General features: G+C 39.2%; 1 protein-coding gene across 2 annotated transcripts in view; it reads right to left on the bottom strand.

Moving 5' to 3' along the window:
* LOC100649111 overlaps window positions 1-25909 on the bottom strand; it is a 108860-nt gene extending 82951 nt beyond the window's left edge. For both annotated transcript variants that reach the window (XM_048411461.1, XM_020866306.2), the window contains exon 1: window positions 25511-25909. In XM_048411461.1, coding sequence (XP_048267418.1) covers window positions 25511-25643 — 133 coding nt within the window. In that variant the 5' untranslated portion in view covers window positions 25644-25909. The remainder of the gene's footprint in view (window positions 1-25510) is intronic.
* Window positions 25910-26217: the final 308 nt, after the last annotated feature.

Here is a 26217-nt window from a genome sequence, read left to right as displayed (position 1 = left end):
ATACGATTTTCCTGTAAGTTGAGTTTGGAACGATGAAATACTTCCACGATTTTAAAACAAAATTCCCGGCGTAAACTCTGTACTTAATTTCTTTTTCGAGAAGGATGTGCTTGTCCCACTTTTTTACTGAGGTTTTTAATTTTAGAAATGGGAGAAGCTCTCCAGTTCATTTGATATATTCTTATTCTTAATTCTGTGATATATTATGTACCGAAAGTAAACCGTGAATGTTTATACAATATTTATGATATCAAAAATATGAAAATATCCAGACAATATAGAATTAAATATTTCAAAGAAAATACTCTCTCTCTCTCTCTCTCTCTTTCTCTCTTTCTCTTTTCCTCAATGCAAAATTTACTAAGAGAAACACGTCTATATTTAAGTTCCATTTCTCCAATCGTACCAATAAATGTATACATTCACACAGTTAGCCTATACTTTCTAAGGAAATTTTTACATCTTCATCACTGCAATGCCGACACTTTCGCTATTTGCAAGCAGAGAATCCAGCGATGCGATTATTTAAATTCTTCTCGTTTCGTTTAACTCCACCTACGACCATCCACTTTGCTAGATGGCATTGGGTACACGATTTCTCGCATCATAAATCTCCATTTAGAAGAAATAGTCATCGAGAAGGCAGGATATCGGATAGGCGAAACGTCGAAGCCACGAAGAAAGAGTGGGATGGGGATAACAGTTGGTGACTATAAAACTACAAAGCAAACCAGCCGTTAATCTTACGTCTGTCTCGAATCCTGCGGCGGTCTACCGCTCTTAAACCAGACCAAACCCCATCCCCTCCCCTCAACCGTCTCAACCCCAAACCCTTAGCGTTCCGTCGCTCGAAACAATGAGGACGAAAGTTTACGGTCGCGCTAGGCCACCGAGAGAATCATATATTTTCGCCGCAATGCTCGTAAAGTGCGGTCGCTCTTGCCAGTCGGCACATCGCTGTGCGAGACCAACCCCCCGGTTACGTAGCCGTTGTACATGCGAGTACACCGCCGTGTCAGCGTGTCACTGGCCACTGCCTCCACGTAATTTCCGCGAAAGTGGACATTTCCTTGTCGACCGTATACTTTTTCCACTTTTCTGCGTGCCTTCATGGAACGCTTTGCCACGACGAGCGGACAGAATCAATGGGTTTACTCGTTTCTGACTTTTGCTTTATTGCTCTTTGCTGGGTCGGCCGCTGAAACGTGCGGGAACGCTCGAATGGGACTACGGGTCTGTCTGTTACGCTCGCAGTTATTGATGAGACGACGAAGCAGATTGCAAATTAGTTCGAGTCCAAGCGTAAGACTTGAGACAAAGTATGCGTTTAAATATTTGTTATAGCATTTCCATAGTAATTAATCGATATAGTTAGACCATTGATATATTAAATCTCGTATGATTTAGTAAGATTTTTATATCGCTGCAAAAATCGAATATTATGAAAATCGAGTGTAAACTCTGATAAAAAGACCCGATAAAAGATAAGAAGAATTTCGTTGAAAGATAAGGGTACGTGTCGATACTTGTTGTAGCCACTATACATCAAGCAAATTGCAAGTTGAGTGTGATGTTTGAAACAGAAACAAACTATGCTTTTAAGTTGATTGGAACTTAGGTAAGAAAAGTTCAGTTTCTTTATAAGCAGTTGAACGAATGTATAGATGGTAATTTCTTAAGTATATATAATTGATTCTTAATTAAATAGATTGCAGTCGTTTTAACCAGAAGATTAGACTGTGCTACCTTTGTTTTGCTATTTGTAAGGGTAACAATAACTCTCATTCAAGGTGACACAATTCGCCGAAATTCCGTCTCTCTAAATTCTGACTCTCGTTCTCATAGTCGCCGTAACTCTTCCATAATCCTCACAATTCTTTCCCTAAGTTCTCACTTGCACATTCTTTATGAAGAAATATGTAGCATGCGATGCTCTGCTTCACTTGTTCAAAAATTCTCTAGCAGCGAATGTTAATTTTCTACGTAGAAGTTTTTCTTCTCGAGACGAGAATCTATCTTTCCATACAATGATAAGATCGCTATATTAACACTTGGTTTCAAATGACTTTTGAGATTTGGAACAATAGGCGTGAAGAGAATTGCTCTTTATTAGGGGATAAATGAAATCAGCGAAATAAAACGGAAATGGTTTTGAAAATAAAATCCACTCCGTGCAGAGAGGCTTTATCTACGAATATAGCAGAGATTCGAATCTTCTCTCTAATGAGAAAAGAGGTTCGTTCTTGATTTCATTGGCAAAGAGTTGCTCGAGCGAGGCTTGAATCGTTATAGAGTTGCTCCCGAACGAAATTTACTTTGCCGATGCTTCAAGAAATGGAACTTACACTTTCATTCCCAGCTGGCAACGTTACACAGAATGAGTTTCCCAAATGGTCGAGTATAAGTCCGAAGTAATTCCAGAGCATTGTATGTTATAAGCATTGTATATCATTGCAGACTTAATATCCAGTTTCCAATGTTGCGATCGTCCATCCACTCTAAATTCATCCATCTTCTAATTACATTCATATCAATTATTAATTACGTAATAAACACTGTTGCGCTATAATTTCACGTGTCGTATAACGAACTCGTTCGATCCATCTTTTCGCAACGTAAATTATGCTGCGTTGCAATTCTAATTGTCGCTGCGTGTGAAAGCTTACAACGGTAGTTGTTCCATTGTTTAACAAACTGGGCCACCGCCATCGACGTAGCAATGGAAACCTGAATATCCTATTACAATGTCAAGTAATTCCAAGACAGGACATGTGTCCTGTAGTATAATAATAGTTTCTGATGACAATGGCTACGACATCTCGATTGTTAAAACATTCACGATTTCGCATAGCAAGACGCAGGTCGAGGCTCGACTGGCTCTAAGTTATCGTAAAGCACGAACAATCCTAGCAATTTGAGAACATTTATGGCGCGCGATGTAATACGACTGGGTGCAATCGTCTTCATCTTCGAAATTTCTATCGTGTTCTCGCATAAACTTGCCGGTCCACGACCTCGCCCCCTTGCTTTATTTGCATATGATGCATTCACACGGCCGTGTCATACACGTACACGACACTTCCGTGTGTTCATGTGACATGCATACCTGCAGTTAGACAGTTGAAACGACGCACAGGGGTAATGGATGTACTTTGCGATGTAGTTCGCTGTCAGCTACTATTTCGCTGTAATTGTAATATAATAAATGTAACGGCGCTCGAGCCAAATTTCGTACAGCGCTTCGAACGAAATTAGAAATCGACATGTGGTTGCTTGGAGTTCGCAAAAGGTCGTGCAAGCGTTTCTTCGCGTTGTACTTTTAGCGGTGGATATATAAATGAAGGAAGTTCTTGTAACAAATTTATAGTTTAGATCGTAATTATTACGCGAAATAAGAATTGGAAAGCTAATTTTATATTTATAATGGTCCTGAGTATACGAAACGTCGAAAAATAATTTTCAGTCAAGTACTTGGCCTCGCTCTCAAATTACATGTGATAATTCCTTGGTAAACAGAAACAGGCTGAACTCTATACTATCTAATTATCAGCACTGTATGCAATTGGACATTTCAAGGGTTAGCTTATCAATATAACATCAAACCAACCACACGTTCTATTGCAAAGCCCTATGGAAAACCTATTGAAATTTCTCAAACTTTACACCGCAATAGCTCAGAATATAATAACGCGTTATCAACGGCACGAAGCACGTTAAAAGCGGCAATTCTTCTCCTTTAAAATGCTTTTTACCTCGTCCCGATACGACGCCCTGTTCCCGAGATATCGTCGTGTAAAGAGGAAGGGAATTTTTAATAATTTACTCGCTCTGTCCTTGTCGCACACTCGGACCTCTCTCTCTCCCTCTCTCTCTTTCTGTAGCTCGCGCTCACTGACCTACCCCGCACTGGCGATACGTGCGCTGGTCAGTGACAGACGCTGAGTCAGCGTTTTTTTACCATTGCTATTGCGGCGTACGCATTTCCAAGAAAAAATGTAGGTCACGCTGCATTCAGGAATTCGGTATTCCCTGTAACCTAATGAGCAACTTAGAACAGCCATATCTCCGAAACCAGCTGGAATATCGGGATGAAACAAAAAACATAGTAATGAGCATGCTCTCTCCCCTATCCATGGACGTGAACATTTAAACGAATGCTTTAACTCGAAGTGAACATTATATTAACATCGTTGCATTGATTTTAATTAATTACATCACGAAACTAACGTAATTATACATTCATATGGTGTAGCATTATCCCATTGTACGGTAAATTAATTTGCCAACGTTATAACCGGGCATCACTGCGACTACACTGTACGATGAATTACTTAATTGGGAAAAAATTCAATTGTTTATAATTCATTTCGTAATAACACGCCAAGCATATTGAATTAAATAGCAGCAGGCTGGAGTACGATTGAAAAATTCAAATTAACGAGAAACCAGTTTATTAAGCCGGACTCATTTGCTTCAACGTAATTACATCGCAACACGGGTTTTTTCACCGTTTCTCGCGATTATTCCAAGTTGTAGTTTGGTTGCGAATTGTCGGTCTCAGATTAATCGACCGCGTGCACCTGCGATAATTACAGCTGTGCCTAATTTACGCTCGATCAACGGGCTCGTTCTCAACGGCGTGCTGCACGCCACGCCGTATATTACGTCCATAGTTCGCGGAGGAAATATAGAGACCGCGAGCAACTTCGACGAGGAATTACTAATCGTGGAACAACTCGGCTACGGTTAAAGGGAAAGTGAAATTTCCCGAGACGAGGGGATGGAACACGGTGTAAACAGCGTAGAGCTCTCGTCACGGCTAGGCTGAAGAACTACCACGTGCTCGACACGTGTGTTCGCGCGCGTGCTTGTCGTGCACGCATCGCGGGGTACATCCCATTGCATCGGCTCGGGTTACGGATTATAAACGTCGCGTAATTCGCGCAGAAACAGCGAGCTGAAGTGAAATTTGCCAGTCACGCCACATCATGCCGCGTAAATACGACCCTGCCGTGGGAGTACAGGGGAGAATGTTGGTCTTTTTTACTTGCCAGTGGCAACTCGTACAGTTCCATGCACATTTTTCTCTCGTCCTTTCTGCGTCTGTTCGTGTTACTATTTTCAAGCGAACTACTAGATTCGAAAAAACGAACGTGTCTTGTTAAACGTGCGCGACATATTAACTCCAAATAATGTAAAGTCTCGCGTCCCTTCTCTTTAAACATTTATCGTTTCATTAACGTTGGGGACCGTTTTATTTTGTCACGTGGGCTACTGTTCATATTGTTTCAATTAATTAACTGTTGGCAAGATTAAAGAAGGATCGAGAGAAAAGGGGGTTTGCAAAGGCAAAAAGAGATTAAATTGATGTAGCATCCGGGAAATGTACGGGAAATGAAGACGTATTAGAAAGACGGAGAGCAGCGAGACAAAGAAAAGGCAGCGTGCCGCTAATAAAACTAGACTAAACGGACTTCTTCAACTTTACAGGGGAGACAAAAGGCTAAAAGGGGGCGAGGAGGAAGAGGGACGATGAAAGACGAAGAGAAAGGACAAAAATGTTAGAACTCCCTTACTGGTGACTGGAACAAATACTTTCGTCTGTTTTATTTCTTTGCCGTTCGAGGAACTGTGTCATGCGTCGTCAATGTTTCAGACAAGTACCTTTAGAGCTTTTTCCTCCTCGGAGAACAGTTCGTCTTTTTTCCACAATTTATCAGTAAGCTAATAAACCTTTAAATGAGCTGAATCTACAAAAGATTGGGGGAACAGATAATCACAATTAATTTTTATTTTTCTCCGTTCGCTTTCTCATTATGGCAAAAACTCTGTCACGTGAAGATACTTGTAGAGAAAAGATTCAAAGGTTCTGTTCGTTATTCGCTTTGCGGACGAAAAAAGAGAGAAAGAGGAGGAGGAGGACTTCTTTCCGTACTTGAAACAACCGCTGTGTTTCAAGTAATAAAATTAAACGACTCGACCTCGGTATAAATATGTGTGTAACTCGAGACACGAGAATGGTTACCTAGGAATTATGATAACGTTTGTCTTGACGTTGAAAAAAAAGCAAAGGGTGAAAGAATAGTAAGGGTACGAAAATTACGAAGGGGAATAAAAGCGTAAAAGACAGAGGGATGCAGATAAAGGGAGAGAAGGGTTGGAGGCGGACCAAGGGCTAGAAAGGGGCGAAAAAAGGTATGGAACAAGGGTGGCGAGAAACTTGAAAAATGCGAGGAGAGGCGAGAAAGCTTTCTGGGTTTCATGGGTGGAAAATAGGTGGCAGGTAGCCGCACTTCTAAAGAGAAGAAATCACTCGACCGGATCCGGTCGTCTATTTTTTGCTTTTCTTTCCTTTCCTTTTTTTTCTATTTACCTAACGATCCGTTGAACGGGCCGTTTCTGTCCGTCAGAATGACGGAACACGATATCTCAACGTCGAAACGGAAGCTGTCCGCTCGCTCGCCGCTGAATTTTCTCGCGCGACGAAATTAATGCACGGCGATCAATCCACCCTGTTGATGTGCACTTCGCGAAACGCTTATCGCGTAACGACTGCTCAAATTAAAACTTAGAGACGCAAGAACCGAGCACAGAGGGAAACGTTTCTACTGGCGTACCGATAAAACTTCATCGACTTGCAGTTAGGAATGAAATAATATTAAACGTGTAATTAAACAATGTATCTTGTGTGTACGATTGCAAAGAATTGCTGTAATTTCGCTTAAAAAGGATTCTATCAATCTGAAACTGAAAATTTTAACTTTCCCACTAGCTAACTAAGTTTGTTACTTTAGAAGATTTCAATTTTGTAATTCTTAAATTTCAATTTAAGGACAGGAGAATTCCAATTCTTGATATAATAACTCAGCAATGGTCCGTCAATCTGGCCATAAAAAATGACCCACTTTCTACTGGCGGGGTATTAACTTCTCGGAGCGACGTCTACCTCTTTTGAGTACGAATCGCTTTTAAAATCGCCAGCAAGCCGAACCTGTTGGCGAACTTTCGTAATTGGCCGAACTACTTTGGACAACTTAATTTTTCGCTCGGGTCAGGTTGATTCAGCCACTAAAACGCAAATAAAACCACGGATAGCTCGGTTGGTGAAATTCAACTTGCTACGCTTCGACTATATGAAACAGGCAGCGTTTTACATATCCGGGATCATAACTGACAAGTTAACTGGCTTCAGAAAATTACGTTGAAACGATTCGAGCCACGATACAGTCACGTCATAAAGATCGAATAATGCCTGAAGAAACTATCGTGAATTACCTCCCCCTCCCCCCTCTCTCTCTCTTTCTCTTTCTCTCTCGATTTTCTCTTCCTCTTGCCCGCGGACAGGGGGCAATTTTCTCTCCTCTCGCGTTTCCACGGTTTATTGAAAAAGCTGAACAGAAGAGGAGAGCATGAAAGTTCGCAATTTGCACCAAGTGCGAGGCTGTCTCGTTGAAGCGGCGCGGAGATCAGGTCGAAAGTTCAATCTCGTCTCCGCTCGCATTTCGACCGATATTTTGTTCCGCGAAGCGCTTCCTCTCTATCCCTTTCTCTCTTTCACAGTGTCTCTCTAATTCTCTTCTCCCTTTGCGCCTCGCCGCTCGCGGATTGATTTTTACGATCCAACTTTTATATTGCCCGCGGCCGCAGCGAGGCTTCGTTCGATTTCAATAAAATTAATTACAAACTACCGACTGAGACGTCCAGATCGTCGGACGGGCGCCGCTTTTAATTAGTGTTCCGGAGAAATCGAATAAATGACTAGCTGGACTCCTCGGCTTTCGTCATCGATTCTGGTAATTTCGATAATGAAACGTCTCTCGTCGGGAAGGATATTTTCTCCCATCTGGCGTCTCGTGATAATTGCAGCGCCTTTCGAACATGATTACTCGGCTCTGCTTGCAGTCACGGAATGCACGGTAAATTTAATCAGAGCGCAATTGTCTGTTACGTGTACGAAATGATTTCGCATCGACTTTCTCCGTGGACGAAGACTTTAAGAAAATAGGGCCGAGGCGATTATCGGTTTCGTTTAAAGCTAGATTAAGATGGATGCACGTAATAGGGAGTAAATTGAGGATAAATTACAGACGGGGGTACGAAGGAGCACTCTTGTTTCTCTTTCGTTCGGAGGATTACTTGCTCGCAATACAGCGAGACATTAACGACAATTGTCCCCTCCGTGTTTAATGTAGATTTCAAGGCCGTAGAATGCGATCGACAAGTGACATTGCAGACACTGTTGTACAGGAATCAAACGAAGAACGTGGTGTAGAATTACGTTTTATCGAACTAAGACTCTGTATACGTACCGTATATAGTATGTTCTACTATTTTTCCAAGCAAACTTTGTCTGGCTATGTTAGGATATAACATAAATTTGTCGTGTTTTTATATTCATTATGCGCCATTTATTATACACTTTAGAGTAGAGAAAAAGTCAAAAAGTTTCTCTACTTTTTGACATATTAAAGTTTCGTTTTTACAGGCCAGTAAAATTTCATAAAAAAACGCTAGAACTCGCGGATCGCAATAAATTTCGAGCGAACTGACGGCTCAAATATAACTTTTAACTTTTATAAGAAAAGAATAGACTCGCACACAATGTAGTTAAAAAGAAACTGGTATAAAAATATAGGATAGTAAAAAATTAGATTTATTATGCTACTCTGTTCATTTTGGTTTTATTTCGTTTCAATCAATCAATCAACTCCGATACCAATGTTTGTTTGATACCTCTAGCTTTAATTAAAGTTATTCGCACAAAAAATTCTATTGCTGTAAAATAGAAAAGATATATGTATATTCGTTTTTGTTATAACTTTATAACAAAGCTTCGAACATTGTTTCGCATAGTTATATGTACCAAATAATCTGATAAAACGTTTGCTATATAAAATGTTAGGAAAAAGTTTGTATACCAGATGCAAACAGATAGGCGAAAAACAAAATCACTTCCAAAAATTCCATATCAATTCTACCATAAAATTCTACTTCTAATCAAATATCAAGTCTGTTTGTCGCAAAAATCGCTGCACAAACAGGAAGAATACAATAGTTTTTCGAAAATTTCAGTGTACTCTATTCTACCATTTAACACTAGTCAAACATCGCGTTTATTTTTCGTGAGCGACGAAGGATTAGCCAAACAGACACAGTGCGATATGTAAAATTAATCACCGTGAACACACGAAGAGAGATAGAGAGTGGCCAAAGGAAAAAGAGCAAACGTCGAGTGGGTCGTTTATTTGTAAACCTTTGTGAGATTAGTTTCTGAAGCCCAGAAAGCGGAAGTGGCAAAACGAAGAAGAGAATAAAAAAAAAAGGTACACGGAGAATGAAAGAGAAGGATGCATGCACGGCGCCAAGTGCAAGTTGCTCGTGAAAGCCATATGACGTAGGCGCATACCAAATAATTTATTTCTGGCTGTGTGGATGTGCACGTGGATGCATGAAACGTACGAGGGAATGTTCTAAAAGGAAACGGTTCGTGCAAGGATAATACCGTCCTGGCCAAAGTGCGAAGCTCGTCCCTCCAATTAGTTGCACAATGCAATTACCGTGGGTATTATTCCATTACGATGCCTGTTGTTCGAGTAATTTAATCATTGCGAGGCTCCTTATCTAATGTATTATTCTGAAAACTCGGAGAGGCAGAGGAAAGAAAACCGGCGCGGATGAGTTTTCGTTATCTTCTACCATTCGACGCAAGGAAATATGTAAAATAAATAAATATGAAAGATACTTGGTTAAGAGAAAATTATATTGCGGTTACTTCTATAATATTTGTCGAAGAAACTCATAAATTAAAGTGCAGCGAGTAAAATGAAAATACTTTCAGGAGCAATATATTTTATTATTCAACCCCAGGAAATATGATAAATATTCGTGAAAGATGTTTGATTCTGAGATATTTTCTGAAGAGATTAATAAATTACGATGCAATGAATACATCATAGATGTGCATATAAATTATTACTTTTACGAATATAGTTAATGAAATTCTATCTAATGAGAGATTTATTTCGCTTGGTAGAGATTATAGCGTGTACTATAATTTAGATATTTTGTGTGCTTTTGTATATTATACGCATTCGGAGCATATTGTAATATCTTTAAATTTCCATAAATGTATAAACATCCGCCGTCTGAACATGAATTTACTCGTTGTTTAAACGAAGCAGGTAAATTCGCTTACTATCTATGTATTTCTTAAATTATTTAATTTTCTTTATTCATCGAACAATAAACTTAAATCCATAAAAGAAGAAAGATACTTCTACTTACAACGGATAAATATTTACTTAATATTAATTTATCGACGAACCCATAATCCTGATTATAAATGCAAATCCTCTTAAAAGATAGTCAGGATGAAAACAGCGGAGAAGCAGCTGTAATCGAAAGGTGCACCAGTTAACAGGTTGATAAAGCGGCCGAACAACTTTACCCTACCTCGGCGAAACTTTTAAATGAACAAATTCACGGCACGCTCGCAAGGCGTATGTTTTATCGCGAGCCGATGAAACTCTTTAAGCTGCATCGACGAAGATCGAACTAACTGCTGGCTCTTTGAGCACCGGCTTTAAACGAGCGAGAAAATGGATCCGGGGCAGCAACGTGGCGGCAGGAAGAAGCTGTCCCGATCGAACGGGCATTAGAAGCGGGATCGTTTGAGCGTATAAATATCGGTGAGCAGCGGGCCACGGATATTCCACGGGTCCGTGAATGTGACACGAAGGCGGCGACACGGGCAAAACAGCGCGGCGGGGAACCGAGAAACCGAAAATGCTGTCTGTCGCCCGGTCATTTTTCACTTTTATACTGGTTGCCAGGATAGCCCGGGTGCGGCGAATGCATAAAAGTAGAACAAAAAGGCTGGAAGTGGAATGGGAGAGAGAGGTTAACGTGCACGCTCGACTCACCGTATCCTGTACCAGTCGTAAGATGGAAGAAGAAACCGTAGCAAATGCTTTCCGGAAACCCATTGGACCGTCAGCACGAGCGTATCGAGGCGAAATTGCGAAAGAACGAAAATAAAGATGGGTCGCAGGGATAGAAGGAGAAAGGACAGGGAAAGGAGGAAGGACAGGAAAAGGACACTGGTGGATACGTGGAAAGTGGTTCGTAGTAAGGAGGTTCATGGACGATAAGAAAGCCAAGGATTCTGTGTGCTAGTCTAACGGAAGGAAGAAACGAGGGGAAGAAGAAAGGCGAAAGGAAATGCAATAAGAACGGGTCACCGAAGGCAGTGAGAGAAGAACGACAGATCGCGGGAAAAAAAGATGGAAGAATGGAGATAAATAAGAAAGCTGGGAGGGAAAAAAAATTGCGTGGCCGGAATCACGCCCTCGTTCTCGCCAGATGCAATTCTCTAAGAACGTATCGGCGACTAATTTTAGATAATGGCAGTTCGTACATTCTTCTCGGCTCCAACGATTCAGAGGAACGTTGAAAATAGGTAACAGCCGTGCACTTGCACGCGCCATTGCGTTAATCTTTGCATTTCGGAAACTGCAATGAATCAGATTCCACGAGGTAAATCGACCCAAGGGGAATGAAGAAGAAGCAATCGAGCGTTTCATCTTGGAATGAGACGATGGTATTTGTATGCTGGAATCGTCGTTAATTCGCTCGTCGTCAGCAAAGTAAAATGTGTGTAAAAAGTGTCAGTGGTAGTCGATGACGGCAATGGTTCATCGGGCCAATCTGACTGCCAGCAGCATAAACAGGAAAACATTCGTTTGTTCGCGGCATCCCAGAATACATAAGGCGCAGCCACGCATGTCTACTATACGTTGGAACATCCACCCACGCGCACACACAACACACACATTGTGTGTACACGCGGGACGACTCTAAATCACGGCGTCAGAGTCGAATTAACAGTCCACAGCCTCTGGTACAGCCCGTGACGTTTGCAAACCCCCAGCCCTTTCGTTACACGCCGGACACCTCCCCCTACGAGCTGTTGGTTCGTCTAATCGATTTAACATTTTTGCTCCATTCTTGTTCACGAGTGTTTGAAAACTTTCCAATTGCTTTCTAAAATATGTGACATTTCAAAGAGATCAATCCGTGAGAAAATATATTTGGATTTTCATATTGAAATTAGTCAATAAGAAATAATAGTAATACACGTAGTTCAGATTTTTGGAAACTTAATAATTTATTAATGTAATTCTAAATAATAACGATCTATTAAAGTTATGAAAATTCTATACGTGAATTAATAAAACTCTTATCTACAGAATTTCGAAGTACGTTTTTACGTATTAAAATCAATTTATCAAAAATCGTGATAGAATAACTCCAATATCATATCGAGATTAATGCAAAACTCTGCACAAATGAATGGGGGCATGTCGCTTGTTTCATGAAAAATTGGTTTATTAATGCAATACTAAATTGGCGTGTTTTATCCCAGTACTTATTGAAGAGCTATTAAAGTTATCGAAACTCCACGTCGTCGCACTTTCGAAAATAATAACGGATAAAGTAGTCGGAAAAATAAATAATCGAGATTCCAAAGAAAATCAATTCGTCGAAAATCACGAATGAAATATCTCCAATTTCATATTGAAATTAATTGGATTCTTCTGCAGATTAATTCGTTAACGATAATAACGAGAATACCTGGCTACAGATGTAGCTGTGATGTAATGGTGAATGTGATTTTCATGGTAAAATCGGCACATTTATAGACGGATCATCAACGACATTAGATCGACACCAACGTGCCTGACGTACCTGACCCGAATTCGATTTGCTCGGATGTTGTGCAATGCGGCTGGATTACCGGATGTGTCGAATATCGTACCATAATTTCGTCGCTCCTGTTTGTCAGATGATTCTATGGCGCTAGCACGGCACCTGTTTGAAGGGCGGAACAAACGGCTGATGGGGGATGTTATGAGGGATTAACCGGTCAGCCCGTGAAATGTGTCTTGGCCATTGATATTAATCCAAACGAAATTAAATCAATGGAATTAAATAGAAAGAGACGAGATATTTGATATTTATTTTATTTTGTTCAGTAACATTTACCGCGACTTTACGCAGGACTGAATATCCCATTGAATCGTCAAAATAATCACGTTCCATGTTTCAATAGGGGAGTATTTTATTTGACGTATATGTGTTGCGTGCTTGTATTTAGAATCATTTATAATAGACGGAGAAAAATTCATTACGCGCGTCACGCAAACATACTAGAAGATAAACAATATTTTTAAATACTTTATAAATATATAATATCAGTGTTTCGTACTGTTATGAAAATTCTGAAGCGGCAAATCACAAATTTTTATAACGTAAATAACGACAAGGATTTAAAGGAATTTATTTCAACTGCGTATCGTGTTTGCGTCACTTCCTATCGCTAATTGAAATAGACAAAAGGAATCCTCGTTTTCCTAGAATCATTAATAATAATTGATCTAAGTCGCCATATTTTAGTAATGAAAAAGTGTAATATTACGAAACCAACCGTATCAGTAATTAATAATTGCAATTGTTCCGTCATTACTCCATCGAATATATAATTTTCCAACTATTTTTAACAAAATAATAAATATTACGTTTCAATTGTCAATTTGTCCCCATCAGCATCATATGGCTCGATCCTCTTCAGTAACATTTTGTGAGACATATCACGTATGTATACGTGTTCTGAATAATTTTTCTTTATAGCATAAAATTCTTCCAGGTACAGAATGATCAAAATCTCCAAAAAATAAATATCTTTTTCTGAACTCAGTAAATTTATCCTTAGAAAAATAAACGTTACGAGATTTCACGAGGATATGGACGAATTTTCTATATAATCCCACAATACGGTTGGTCCAACCTATCGCGATGCAATTTTCCCAGGCACTTTGCGTGGAGGACATGGTGGAATTCCGCGTATCGGTGGAACGCCACGGATCGTTATTACGGCCGCGAGAATTCGTTTTAATTGCGCGAACGATCGTGAAAGTCGATAACGCGGCAGATAGGCATACGTGTTCCGCTTTACTCGCGTAATCCGTGGCCGGGACACGTGTAGAAAGAATTGATCGAACTCGAAAATGAAGGCGAACCGTGGCTATGCTTCATCTGCCGGATAGAGTGTTTCCTGGCTAAGCTAAAAATATTTTTTTCCCCCGATAACGAAAATTATATCATCCTATGATTCGTATTTGTCAGGCACAACACGAGACTGTTCATAAATGCCTTAAGTATCTTTGGTACTTGAATTTGAAAAAAAGTGTACAATTTAATGATAAATTAATTAAAAGTAACAGTAAAGAGCTGGTGAAATGAAATATTTCTACAATATTTTTATAAGCTTTCACGATTAAGAATGTCAATTTTATTGTTGGGTCACAAAGATCAATTTAATCTTTCATAATCTTTTGAGAATATTCTGGCATGCTATGATAATTATAAACATAATAATCATTGCAGTTGGATTTTTCCATAATTTTGTAATTAAAATATATCGTATTAGAAGCAAGTATTTGGATAATAATGAATAATAACATAAATCACACTATACACCTTGTATACGTATTTTTATCTGTCGCGAATAAATAAATTAAGTATGCAAATGAAAGCGCGACGACGAAATCCCGACTAAATAATACTTTGTCATCGCGACTTGTAGCGTGTTTACAATTTCTCCGGTGGAAATGCGACCTAAAATATTACATATTATCGATCGAGCCACTGAACAAACAAAACCGGCCCGTGTTAAAACCAAGTTATTATACGACGGTATAAAATCACTGGATGAAGGGGTAGTTTTTCTCTGCACGTACCCTTATAATATTTCTTCTAGTGGCACATTAATATTACACCGTAGCCACGATATTGTAACTTCATTTCTCTGCGGACGTGTATTCGTTGTAAATAATGTCATTTATTGAGTTTTTAAACGCCCCGTCTTTACAGAATTATTAATTACCAAGCATCGTTATGGGGATTTCTCGGCTATTTTAATTATCCTGCCATTAAGAACGATCGTTAAGTGAAATTTTCCGTGCAATATTAATCATAAGTCCCGACGGCTTTACTCTACTCTCTGGTCAACCTACCACTTTTTTTTCTCGCCCTTTTAATTTCGAGAAACTGTAGCTGCGGCAAGCAACACTCTCGTGTCGTGTGTTTTTATCGTCCCTTGTTAAAAGGCTGATAATCTATATAATGAATCGATTTTAACGAATGTATACCGTTGTACTGTTCATTTTTTTCACGTTTTCCTTCTTTTCTTTCCTCCCTCTCTTACACGACTGTGGAAAAAGAGCCATTTATCTTGAGGGTCGTTAACGTGAGAAAAATTTGGTGAGTTGGGCGGCAAGAAGGCGTGTCTTGCTTAGAACGGTTGTAAAAAAAAATCAACGGATCGTTGTGGATCTTTCGGTTTGGAAAGCTCGACCGAAATTGGCTGGGAATCGACGTTTAGGGGTTGTGTAAATCCGCGAAACCATAACGGGCCGGAAAACGGGAACTCCGCTCAAGTTTCGTTGGCACTTGAAACTCTGTCGAACGGTTTCTAACTACCTGAACGAGAAATCCTGGTTGTACATTCGCCTCGAAGGAGGAAGCTGAGAGCAGAAACGCTTCTCTGAAATTACTTCGCCGAAAATTTCAATCCTTTAAATCGTCTTAAACAACAGGCTTCGACTGTCAGTTTCAGCAAGTCTTGTAATAATCATTAGAAAGTAGGAGGGTAAATGTTTACAAATAGGATGTAGATGAATTTTCCATGAAAAATCACAATTTTCCACAGGTATGAATTTTCTATTTAACGAAAGGAAAAGACGTAGATTCAAAGATTACATTGGTAAAATTGTGAAGAGGAATAGACACGGACTTCCAAGAACTTAACGACCAAAATAATTATCTTAAAAAGAAAGAAGTAAATATTTGCAAACATTAGAAATGAAGTTTCCACGAAAAGTCACGACTTAGATGCGAGTTTCCCGTTATCTATGTGACGATATCTGGTAATTAAAAGGAGAGGATCGTGAATATCGATTCAAAGATTTCACTGATGAAATTGTGAAAGGAGATGAACATGAAACTCAAAGCGGAACGACCAAACAAACCACGAAGACGGATTGCGATACAAGAATTTAATACGAATACCTCACGGACAGGTGATTTTAATATCGCGCGTGTGGTGGATAGGATAGTTTCACGTTTGCAGTTACACGTGTACCGATGCGAACGCATCGCGGCTACATGACTTCGTTAATGAAACTCTGTTAGAGAAATTCGTGGTCGTGTCTGGTTCCCTTTTGCTGGATTGAATCAATCCGCTGACAGATTGCATCGAGATAAAATAACAATGGAACGGATGAAGTTTCGTTTGCAACGGCTTAATTCCACGTGTAAATCTCAGACACGCGAGGAACATCAACTCCATTTCCTCCCTCTGTTTTCTTTGAATTCTCGCTGTTGCAGAATTTTCCTTGGCCAAATTATTCCTATTTTTTCGAATCTTTGAACTTAAGAGATTAAAATATCATATTTCTTCGTAGAAATAAATTTCGTAAATTGTAAGCATATTTTCAATTCGATCATTGGAAGAATTTAATGGCGAATTATAGAGATTATCCTGTCCATGGTATCGAATATACGGTAGATTTTAGTTTAGAAGAAAATCTATTTTAGAAGAAAGAAGTTTATACATTTTGCAACAAGTAATCCAATTAAAAGTTGAAGTTGTCATGTCAATTGTCCATTTATCGTGATGTTGTTGCGGCATTACCGTACCTTTTAATGACCAGAGGATCCCATTTCCACAACTGCAGACGAGCAAACTATTAAAAGTTTGGTCTGAAATCACCGAATTTATAACTTCGCAACGACATTTTTAAAAGGAATTTTCAGACGTTGAAAATGTTTACAATCTCATCATTATACATTTCAAGATAGTTTCAAATTAAAGCGAAGTTTTCAAAATTACAAATATTTAAAATCACATATTTCGAGATAATTTCAAGCCAAAACCAAAGTGAACTTTTAGTAAATACGAATTTCCAAAGTTCAGTTCGAAAAAGTTACAAGTCTTTGATTTCGCGGAAATTTTTAATAAATCCAAACTCTGACAAACTTCTTATCAAAATCTTATCATTTCGAGGTGATTCCGGTCGAAAATCAAAATAGCTTTCTCCTTCGGAGCGTTAGATTCATGATTCCAATAAACCATGCCGATCGTCATCAATTTCACAAGAGGAACTCGGCGTCTAGATGATTGGATACCGCGCGAAAACGCGGCGGAAATTAACACGCATCGAAACGAGCAACAAGTAAACCCTCCCCTTTCCGTAACGACCATTCTTACCCTTCTCCTATCTCACTCTCTCTTTCTTTCCTTTCCTCTTTCCTCCTCTTTCCCCGACGTATTTTATACCGAGACAATCGAGCCGAGTCGTTTAAACACTCGCGCCGCGGAGAAGATTGCGAAATGGGGCGCGGCCGGTCACCCGGATTCTCCAATGCAATCCGAAACGTTCCGGACGACTTCTAATTAGAGCGGCTCGCCTATCTGTCTCCGGAGATCTCGCGCACCGAAAATTTCGTTTCTCTCCGTTTCGTGAAACGCGAACCGTAAGAGAAGCAAAAGAAAAGGAAAAGCATACATAAGAGATAGAAGCCATAAGGAAAGAGACGAGAAAGAGCAGTGAATCATTCTATGAGCATAAATTAGCGAGCCGTCGCAACGCCGCTTAATTAATTAAGGTAAATTGTCCTAAGCGTAAGTAACTGGCTGGCGCCTGGGTCACTCCTCTCAGGCTCGGTTCTCTCTTCTCTTCCTGGATAACCAGGACTTTCTTCGAGCTGTCTGGCTGGCTAGATGAGTTTCCGGAAGACCTGTCCTCCTTCTCCGCGGTTTCTTCTCACCGTTTGACACCACCCTTTTTGGGTCATTGTCTTTTCTCTCTTCCCTCGGGGACCGAGGGTGAAAATGTATCTTTTGGGGAAAGAGCTCTATCCTCGAGATTTATCGGCTGAAGTATCTCGTTGTCCCAAAGAAGAGGTTTATTCGCCGCGTTTATTTCACCACGACGTGATCGAACAAGCGACGGGTCTCTTTTTTTGTTTGCCTCGGAGCACATGTAGTAAAGCCGATACTTAAGTTTGAATCTAGAATGTTACATTTCGTATACAAGCGTCAGATTCGTTTTGGGATGCCTGGAAGTTTGAAATATAAGGACTCCAACTGTTGCGTGGGAGATGGAATCAATTTTAGGTTTCTGAATGTTTCATCTGCTTCTCTACGGTCCGTGTCAGCTTTGTTTTTATTATACCTGCGTGGAAAGTTAGATATTTCTGTGTATTCTTATAATGTAGGTTACATTTTGGGGTTCGGAGGAGAAGCGATCAAATTTTTGATTCGAAGAAACTATGGACGATATTAAACTCCGACACAGTTACATTTGTAGATACATTTTATGAATATATTGTGTTATACGAAACATTTTGAAATTTCATTAGCAATATAATGAGAAATGACTATTATGATTATATTAGTAAAATTTGAAACCAATTCGAAAATTGTACATCGAAACTACAATTATCCATTATATTAATAAGCTTCGATATCCAGTGGGACCATCTTTAATCTTATTACATGTTTAAATGGCTATTAATGCTGTATACTAATATTTTACTAAATGTAATTTCTATATGCACTTTCGGATTGGTTTCACGAACGTAATTATAACAATCGTGTTTCATTAGAATGCTAATGGCATTTAAAATGTTTCATATAACACGCATAATATAAACATTAAAAGTTTCCTACGGTAGTTGTTCAAAAACTTTCATGAGCCATTCTGTATGCTTAAACGTCAAAATATATTATTCTGTGCACTCGTATAGATTTGCAAATTCGTTATAAAATCCTCTTTAGCGAAATAAATTCGCTTGGAACTCACTATATACATCAACGCATTTGATACCAGTCCCACCTCAAACAACACATTGTAGCATTGATTTTTCAGCTGTTACCTCGTTACGTCTAATTACCTAAACTGTGTAAGTGCAAACCATATGCAGAATGCGGCATACGGCGGATAAACATAGAAATAATTATTGTTGCGATCGTTTGAACGTTTCGTGCGAACGTGCCCTGTAAACGTGTAAACGTGGCCCGCGAAACTACAAACGTAGCAAACGAACATGCGAACGTGCGAATCTGATCTGTGAACATCGACCGCGATCGTGTGAACGTTGCATTGCAAATCAACGAACGTGATGAGCGAATTTTGATTTTCAGCCCGAATCCTCATTCAAATGCCACGTTATGCGACCATACTAAGGTTCAGCTCAAACCAAGCGTGGCTTTTGCAGCTTTTGTACTCTGAAGCTTGCGATTGGTAGTCTCTCTGAAGACGATTCTGGGGGAACGCGCTGATCGAGCGTATCTCAATCCCGCGCCCATGAGGGCCGTGTCTGTAAGAGTCTCATAATGCAGACACGCAAATGAACATATGACGAAAAATGAAAAAATGTACGACGATTCGAAATTATCCTTCAAACGTTCATTCGGTGAACGAACACCCGTGTCGCGACAAAGGGTAAACATAATAATTAAGCAACGTCGAATTATTTGTTTGTCAGATTAATTTGCACTACGATCACGAGCTTGACGTTCTGCACGCCAAGAAAGAAAGAAGAAAGGGCAAAAAATGCAAAATAAAAAGAAAGAAGAGAGAAAAGTGAGAAAGCGTTTTGCGAATGCAAACAACGCAAAGCATGCGTGAGTACGATTAAGAGGGGACAGGTTCGAGGGTTGGAGACCTCGAGGTCAGACCAGTCAGCAACGTTAATTGCTTTTCTACTCGCAGTAACTTGATATTACTGACATTCTGCGAAACGTTTATGTACACAAGCAAATAAAAATTTCCTTCTTGACTCTTCGTATAATATTGAAACGAAATAAGAAATTTAGCTGGAAGGAAGAGTGGCAAAGCTGATGGGATGTTACTAAAACATAGGATAGTCGATGAAACTCGGTTGTTAAAATTCTCGTATGCGGTTTGGTACTCCGGGGGTTATGTATTAAATTTATTACTACGGCGAAGTTTTCGCAAACAACCACAGAAAAATTAAATATGTAACGGCCAAGGAACTTTTCACCGAACTAATTTCCCTAAACTGACACGGATAAGAGCTGGCTAACGTTTTCGACGCGCGCTGTTACATTATTTACGTATAAATAGTTGTGTCGCTGTTAGGAGAGACAACTCGGTTTTTCTGAATTTCAAGCAACCTCCACGGGGTGTCCTGCTCCTCCGCCGAGTAGCGCCGAACCTGCCGCAGGAATTATTTAACTTTTAAATTTATTAATTTACATTTTTTCTCATCGCTTATGTCCGCGATTCTAAGTGAAACCGTGTTTTTAAACGGAACTGTTATTTCAAGGCAAATTAAAATAACCTTCCTCCTTTTTCACCTCTTTGCCCCCGCCCCCCAAATCGATGCGAATTTTTAAACTATAAAAATTCAGAAGAAACTAGATCTTTGCAGAAACGTGTTGATTTGATAATTAAAGAAATCTCGCCTCAAAAGACCCACAATCGTATGATTATTTACGCAACCATTGGGGAGCGCTGCTTTAGCTCAGTGTTCTCGCTTGAAAACGACGAAACCAGGCTCAGACGCAACTGTTTATGCTACTGAAACCAGATGTTTGGTTCGCAGACCAGCTCGAATGTGTTACTTCATTCGAAAAAGCAACTAATATCTCATGCTGTGTCCATTTCGTGCGGGTAAATACTACTTACTATCCGCTAGAACCCACAACTAACGCAAAATATTTTGTAAAACTACGCCCTTCTTAATCGCTTCACTTATAACATCGAGTCACACTCGTGGCACAAACTGTAGCCCTTATTCGCTAATGCTAGCTTGTATTCTTGTGACAAAGTTCACTTTAAACTCCAACTTTGGTTCGCAGATTAAGGATTATTAAATGCAAATTATATAGAACTATTGAGATATGTATAATTTTGTGTGCTAGACTAGATTAGCCGCGTAGTAGTGACACGCGTATGTGAATATGAATGTATGGAAGTATGTGTGTGCACAGCTTCTCGAAAAACAGATGAATGCAACAGCTCCATTGGAGGTGTGATATGGAAGATGGTGAGACAAAGAGAGTGCTGAGACGCGTGCAAATGTATATCGACGAAGATCCTGCAAATCGTTTATTAAATAAATCCAAAACTATTTTGATATGAATTCTAAGCGTAATCTTAGTGTTCCTTTACTTTTATTTCGGCAATTAAGATCCGCAATTCTCAACAAGAACAGCTGGACATTACGTCACTCGTAGACTGTGAACGTTTGTTCATTCCTGGCAAGTTTATGCAAAAGTGAACGTAATGCACGTGTAATAATTTATATATATAATAAAATAAGATATTTAAGATAAGACAACATGTAAGATATTTAAGATACGATACTTGTAGTATTCATGGATGAAATTCCATTTCATTATAAATGCTCATAAGTATATGAAAAATTATACAACCAAGTCTCTACTTTAGATACCTAAGTTTTTTAATACACCTCTCGGAATCATCGAATTACACCAGACTTTAATTTAAGAAAGAAACTCTTACTTTTGCCAAAATAGAAATGTTATCTTTTTCTAAAAGTCTTATCTGTTTCTAGTTCAACTGGATCGAACGACCAAGGATTAAAGAGAAAAAGGAAGAGGAAGCAAAAGACAGTTTTCGGTCAGCCAAAGTTCTAGTTTAATTAAAACCTACCGGTACGATTACTGGTCTCATTCTGCGAACGATTTCATCCGATTTTATCTTTTAATTATGCTCGACGATACAAAGCACCGTTCTAGTTGGATCGCTCGAACGTGTAGAACGCGAGAAACGAACGAAAGGAAGGGGGATAAGAAGAAATCGTCGGGCGTGTTTTCTCTGACACAGATTTAACGGAAGTACTTATGCAGCCCGGCACATTTGGAATTGGCTTCGCTGCGGTCGCGAGCCTGGGCGGACGTTTATGGCAACACGTGCGTGTCATAAAGAGGGTGTTTCCTCGAAAAAAACATGGAAACGTAGACGGACACGCAGGCGAGCCTATTTCGAAAATATATTCATCCACGATACGCGTCACTCGTATTTCTTAAACATTTTTCCAACGGAGGGACAAAAATTTCACTCGAGGTGAAATAAAAATCATTGGGAATATTCAAACTCTTGGACATTAAGACGATCTTTTATTATTCCTCAAAATTAAATTGAGTTGAATTGAATTCGTTTCTGATTCTTTCTCAAGTTTTCTTATCTAACAAGAGAAACGATTTATTTTGGAGAAATCAAAGTCTTTAATAAAACATCAATTTAATTCCACTCTGAAGTCGTTTAATAATTTCAAAAACTACGATTTCACTGTACATTGTTCTCCAAAATCAATTCTCAGTGTTTAATTTGCCGTCTATAAGATCTATTATACATAGAAAAATTCAAGAAACAGGAAAAATATACTAGTTTTTTTATCAGAGTTACCAGGGCCAAGAAAAATATTTTTCATTGATAATAATTTGTTGCAGAAAGAATGATAGAAGACGATAGAATTCCGTGCAAGCGAAGGCGAGACAGTTCGAGACAATGGACTTTTTAAGCAAACATTCAATTTCACAGTCGACCGCATGACGGAATTATCAAAATTGTAATAATGCAGCGGGAGAGGCACAATGACGAAGAATCACGCGACAGTGGAAGATGGGGTAACAGAATGACGTCCACGTAATAGAATATAGCAGCAGAAATTTAATTTTGCTTTACAAATCCTTGGTCCGCGGTTTGTGTAGACAATTACGAGGTAATTGTTAATACGACTTGCCATTTGCGCTAGGGGCAACGCATTTAAATTCTCGCATTCGCTTCATTCGTTTTCCCTTCGCTTGACAAAACGTTGGGTCTCAATAATCGCGATCGATTTAAACACTTCGGCAAAATTTATTGAGCATATAGATACATTCAGGGCTAAAGCTATTTTTAAAGAAACCATCCATCGTATTGTTTTACAGTTTGGGAATGGTTCAATTTAAATTCCCAAACTTTGGAATTTTCGTGTGAATTTATAAACGTATATTTTTTTCATCTTCAAGTGGAAAACTAAAATCAGTCGTTCCACAGTCTGGAAATAGAGCAATTTGAATTTCCAGACTTAATTTTCAAACGTGAAACTACAATTCATCATATTGTTTTTCCATTAAAAAAAAAAAATAGTCGAGTGAAAACTGTCAAATTCTGCTAGTATGTTTATCTCTAAAGTAAACTTTTTCAATTATCAAACTTCACTCTTCTAAACGTGGGCTATCAAAAATTTCGCCATTGAAATTTAATTTCAATTAATTTCAGTATCGCGCGTGGAATAATTCTGGTAACTGGATCGGTATCTATTTTTAGAAGAAAGGCCTGCTGCATTGTTCTACAGTTGGAAAACGGATCAGCGGAGCAAGGAGAAAATTTTCGATTGATCGGCAAACGGTTCCCATTGGTCGAAGGGGCAACCAGTTTTCGGACGGTCGTGTGTAGAGCTCGTTAACGCGTTCGCGTTCAATCGAATTGAACGGATCGGGCACAACGTCGATTAAAATTCTCTACATTAATTATCGGGCGTTAGATTGGAACGTGAAACGTAGTTAATTGACGGAGAATGAAATTTCGATGATTGCGACGCGGATTGCCGTCGCCTGGTGACAAAATCGATCCCGACAGAAAAATATGGAAACGACGTTCCATCCTGTCATTTGAATATCGTCGATCTAAATTTACGGAGCATGAGGTCACTTGCAATTTGGTGACTATCTTCCTCGCTTAACAGCCTTGCAATTTCATCACAGAAGAAAAACAAGATAACGTGATTTACGTTGATCTTCTGACTTTAATGCTACAATACTTCACGATTAAATAGGAGGATTTTAATGTGTCACCGCATTTCAGAATAAAGATAGTCTCTTAAGTTAAAAAATATTAATCTTTTAAAAATATTTGGCAAGTTGATAGATTTTTATAGATGCCATGGTATAATTATTAAAAACAAGAAATATTTTAATATCTTCGATATTTTACTATTATTACGAACAATATTTTCCAAGTTTTGAAGCGTACAGAAATACACGTTAGCTTCAAAATTAAGTGAAAAAATAATTTTGATACTAAAAAGTTTGACCTATCGTCCTCTTCCCTTTTATTCTTTAATTGGCACGATTAATAAATAATGATAAGTTTATAAAATGTTAGAGAGCCTCGTGTATTCGCTTGAAAATAAGTTCAAATCGTTTAAGTTCTAGTAACTCGACTAATTTGAAGACTTCAGAATTAATAGACGCTTGTTCGTGATTCAAATTCCTATCGTACAAATATTTTCATACGTGATAGATTATTAGATGATACAGCTCGATTATTCTCAAAACACAATTATTGCCCGAATATTTTCTTCCCTTTGTTATTGTTACGTAAACAGATACTGTCATCGCGATGGTAAAAAAGAAAAAAACATTTTTGTCGTTCTATAATTGACTCGTCGCCGAAAAGATGCTCAGAGTTAAAAGAATTCTTAAAAAGATGGAGATGGCGACGCCTAGGCGGCGCAGAGGAGATTTGCGGGGAAAGTTTGGCAAAATTGAGACGACGCGAACGCTTGATAAACGTATCGTGATTTATGCGGTTCATTTCTCAGGTGGGATTGTCAGAGTTCATATCGTGGAACGAACGCTGGGAACTTTCCACTATTTCCGTGTCGACAATTCGCATCTCGCCGCTCCATTCTTCTTTTCGTTTTTCTTCCTTCTCTTCGAGCAGAAAACGCGACGTTGCTACCATTCTTCGAATACATTCCTCTTTCTGTTACATTACTATTAATTTATACGTCCATTTGAAAAAAAAAGTGAATATGAAAGAAAAAAGGAGAGACAGAGTTCAATGGAGTAAAATAATGAAGTGAAATGGAAAGATATCAAATAATACTCATTTTAAACTTCAATGATATAGAGGTATGAAAACGTTGATACTAATAAAACCAATGAGGCTGATAAAAACGTGTATCAAATTTCTTATAACATAATAATTCACTCAGAGAAATATCAAAAATCACGAAGCTGAAACGCGTATGATTCAGGATCGGGATCACGATCACGTTAGCCGGCCAATTATTTCAAACGATTTTAAGAGGCTTTTTTTATCAAATACGAAGCTCCCTTTAACTCGTAACTGTCAGAGTAGCGAGTGAAATTTCAACCAGCCACCAATGTATCGACAAGATATAGACCGCGAACGCGAATTCCGAAACGGTGTACAGTTTCTTTTCTCTCTCTCTCTCTCTCTCTCTCTCTCACGCTGTTGCCTTCTTTCTATTCTTTTAATTTTCTTTCTTGTTTTTCTTTGAAAGGAAACAGCTTCTCGGTGAGAATATGATAAAGAGAAAGATAGGAAAAGGGTCGGGTAACGAAGCGAAAAAGAGAGTAAGGTGACGATCGAATACCAACCGGAGAGAATCGTGACAGGCAGCAAGGCGCAGATGCCCAAATACACCAGCAACACTGTCCAAGTGTGACGCGGCTCCTGGCAGAAGTCCAGCTTTTTCCCGCTCGGTAGGCCACCGATTCTTGGCCCCTTCATCGTGCCTCGTGCCGCATAGTTTTCGCCTCGGCCACGTAAACGCGAGCAACACGACCGGATTACGGGCCGGCCGATTTAATAATGCCTCCTCCACCAGCGTCGACTTCCTTCCTTCCTTTCTTCCTTCTCGTCTTCCTTCCCTGTTGTCGCGTGACGAGGGATTTCGCAACCAACTGAAAACGGACCAACTTTCCGCCACTAACATTCCACCGTGTACTGTCTCGAACACACGTACACGCTCGAAGTGACTCGTTTTCTTGGTTCACCCTCACATCGTGGACACTTGATGCTCGAACGAACACTTTGCACGAACACTATATGTAGTACACTATATATAGATTGTACACGGCCGAGCTTTGTCGCACGAAGGAACGCTATTTACCTTTTTCTTTATTTATGAAAGGCAAAAAAAAAGTTTGTTCGCATGTCGCTGTGAAGAAGATGAACGGGAATAACAGATAAAATCTCGAAGCAGATTCAATGGATTTGTGTATCTGCATGTGCGAGAGAGTATGAGAAAGTATGAGTGTACACTTGGCACGTGACGTTTTTGCGATGGCTCCGTGCAAAACTC

The sequence above is a fragment of the Bombus terrestris genome, chromosome 13 (assembly GCF_910591885.1).
Source record: "Bombus terrestris chromosome 13, iyBomTerr1.2, whole genome shotgun sequence".
Taxonomy (NCBI): domain Eukaryota; kingdom Metazoa; phylum Arthropoda; class Insecta; order Hymenoptera; family Apidae; genus Bombus; species Bombus terrestris.
Note: the sequence above shows the minus strand (reverse complement) of the source record. Positions and strands in the feature narration are given on the sequence as shown.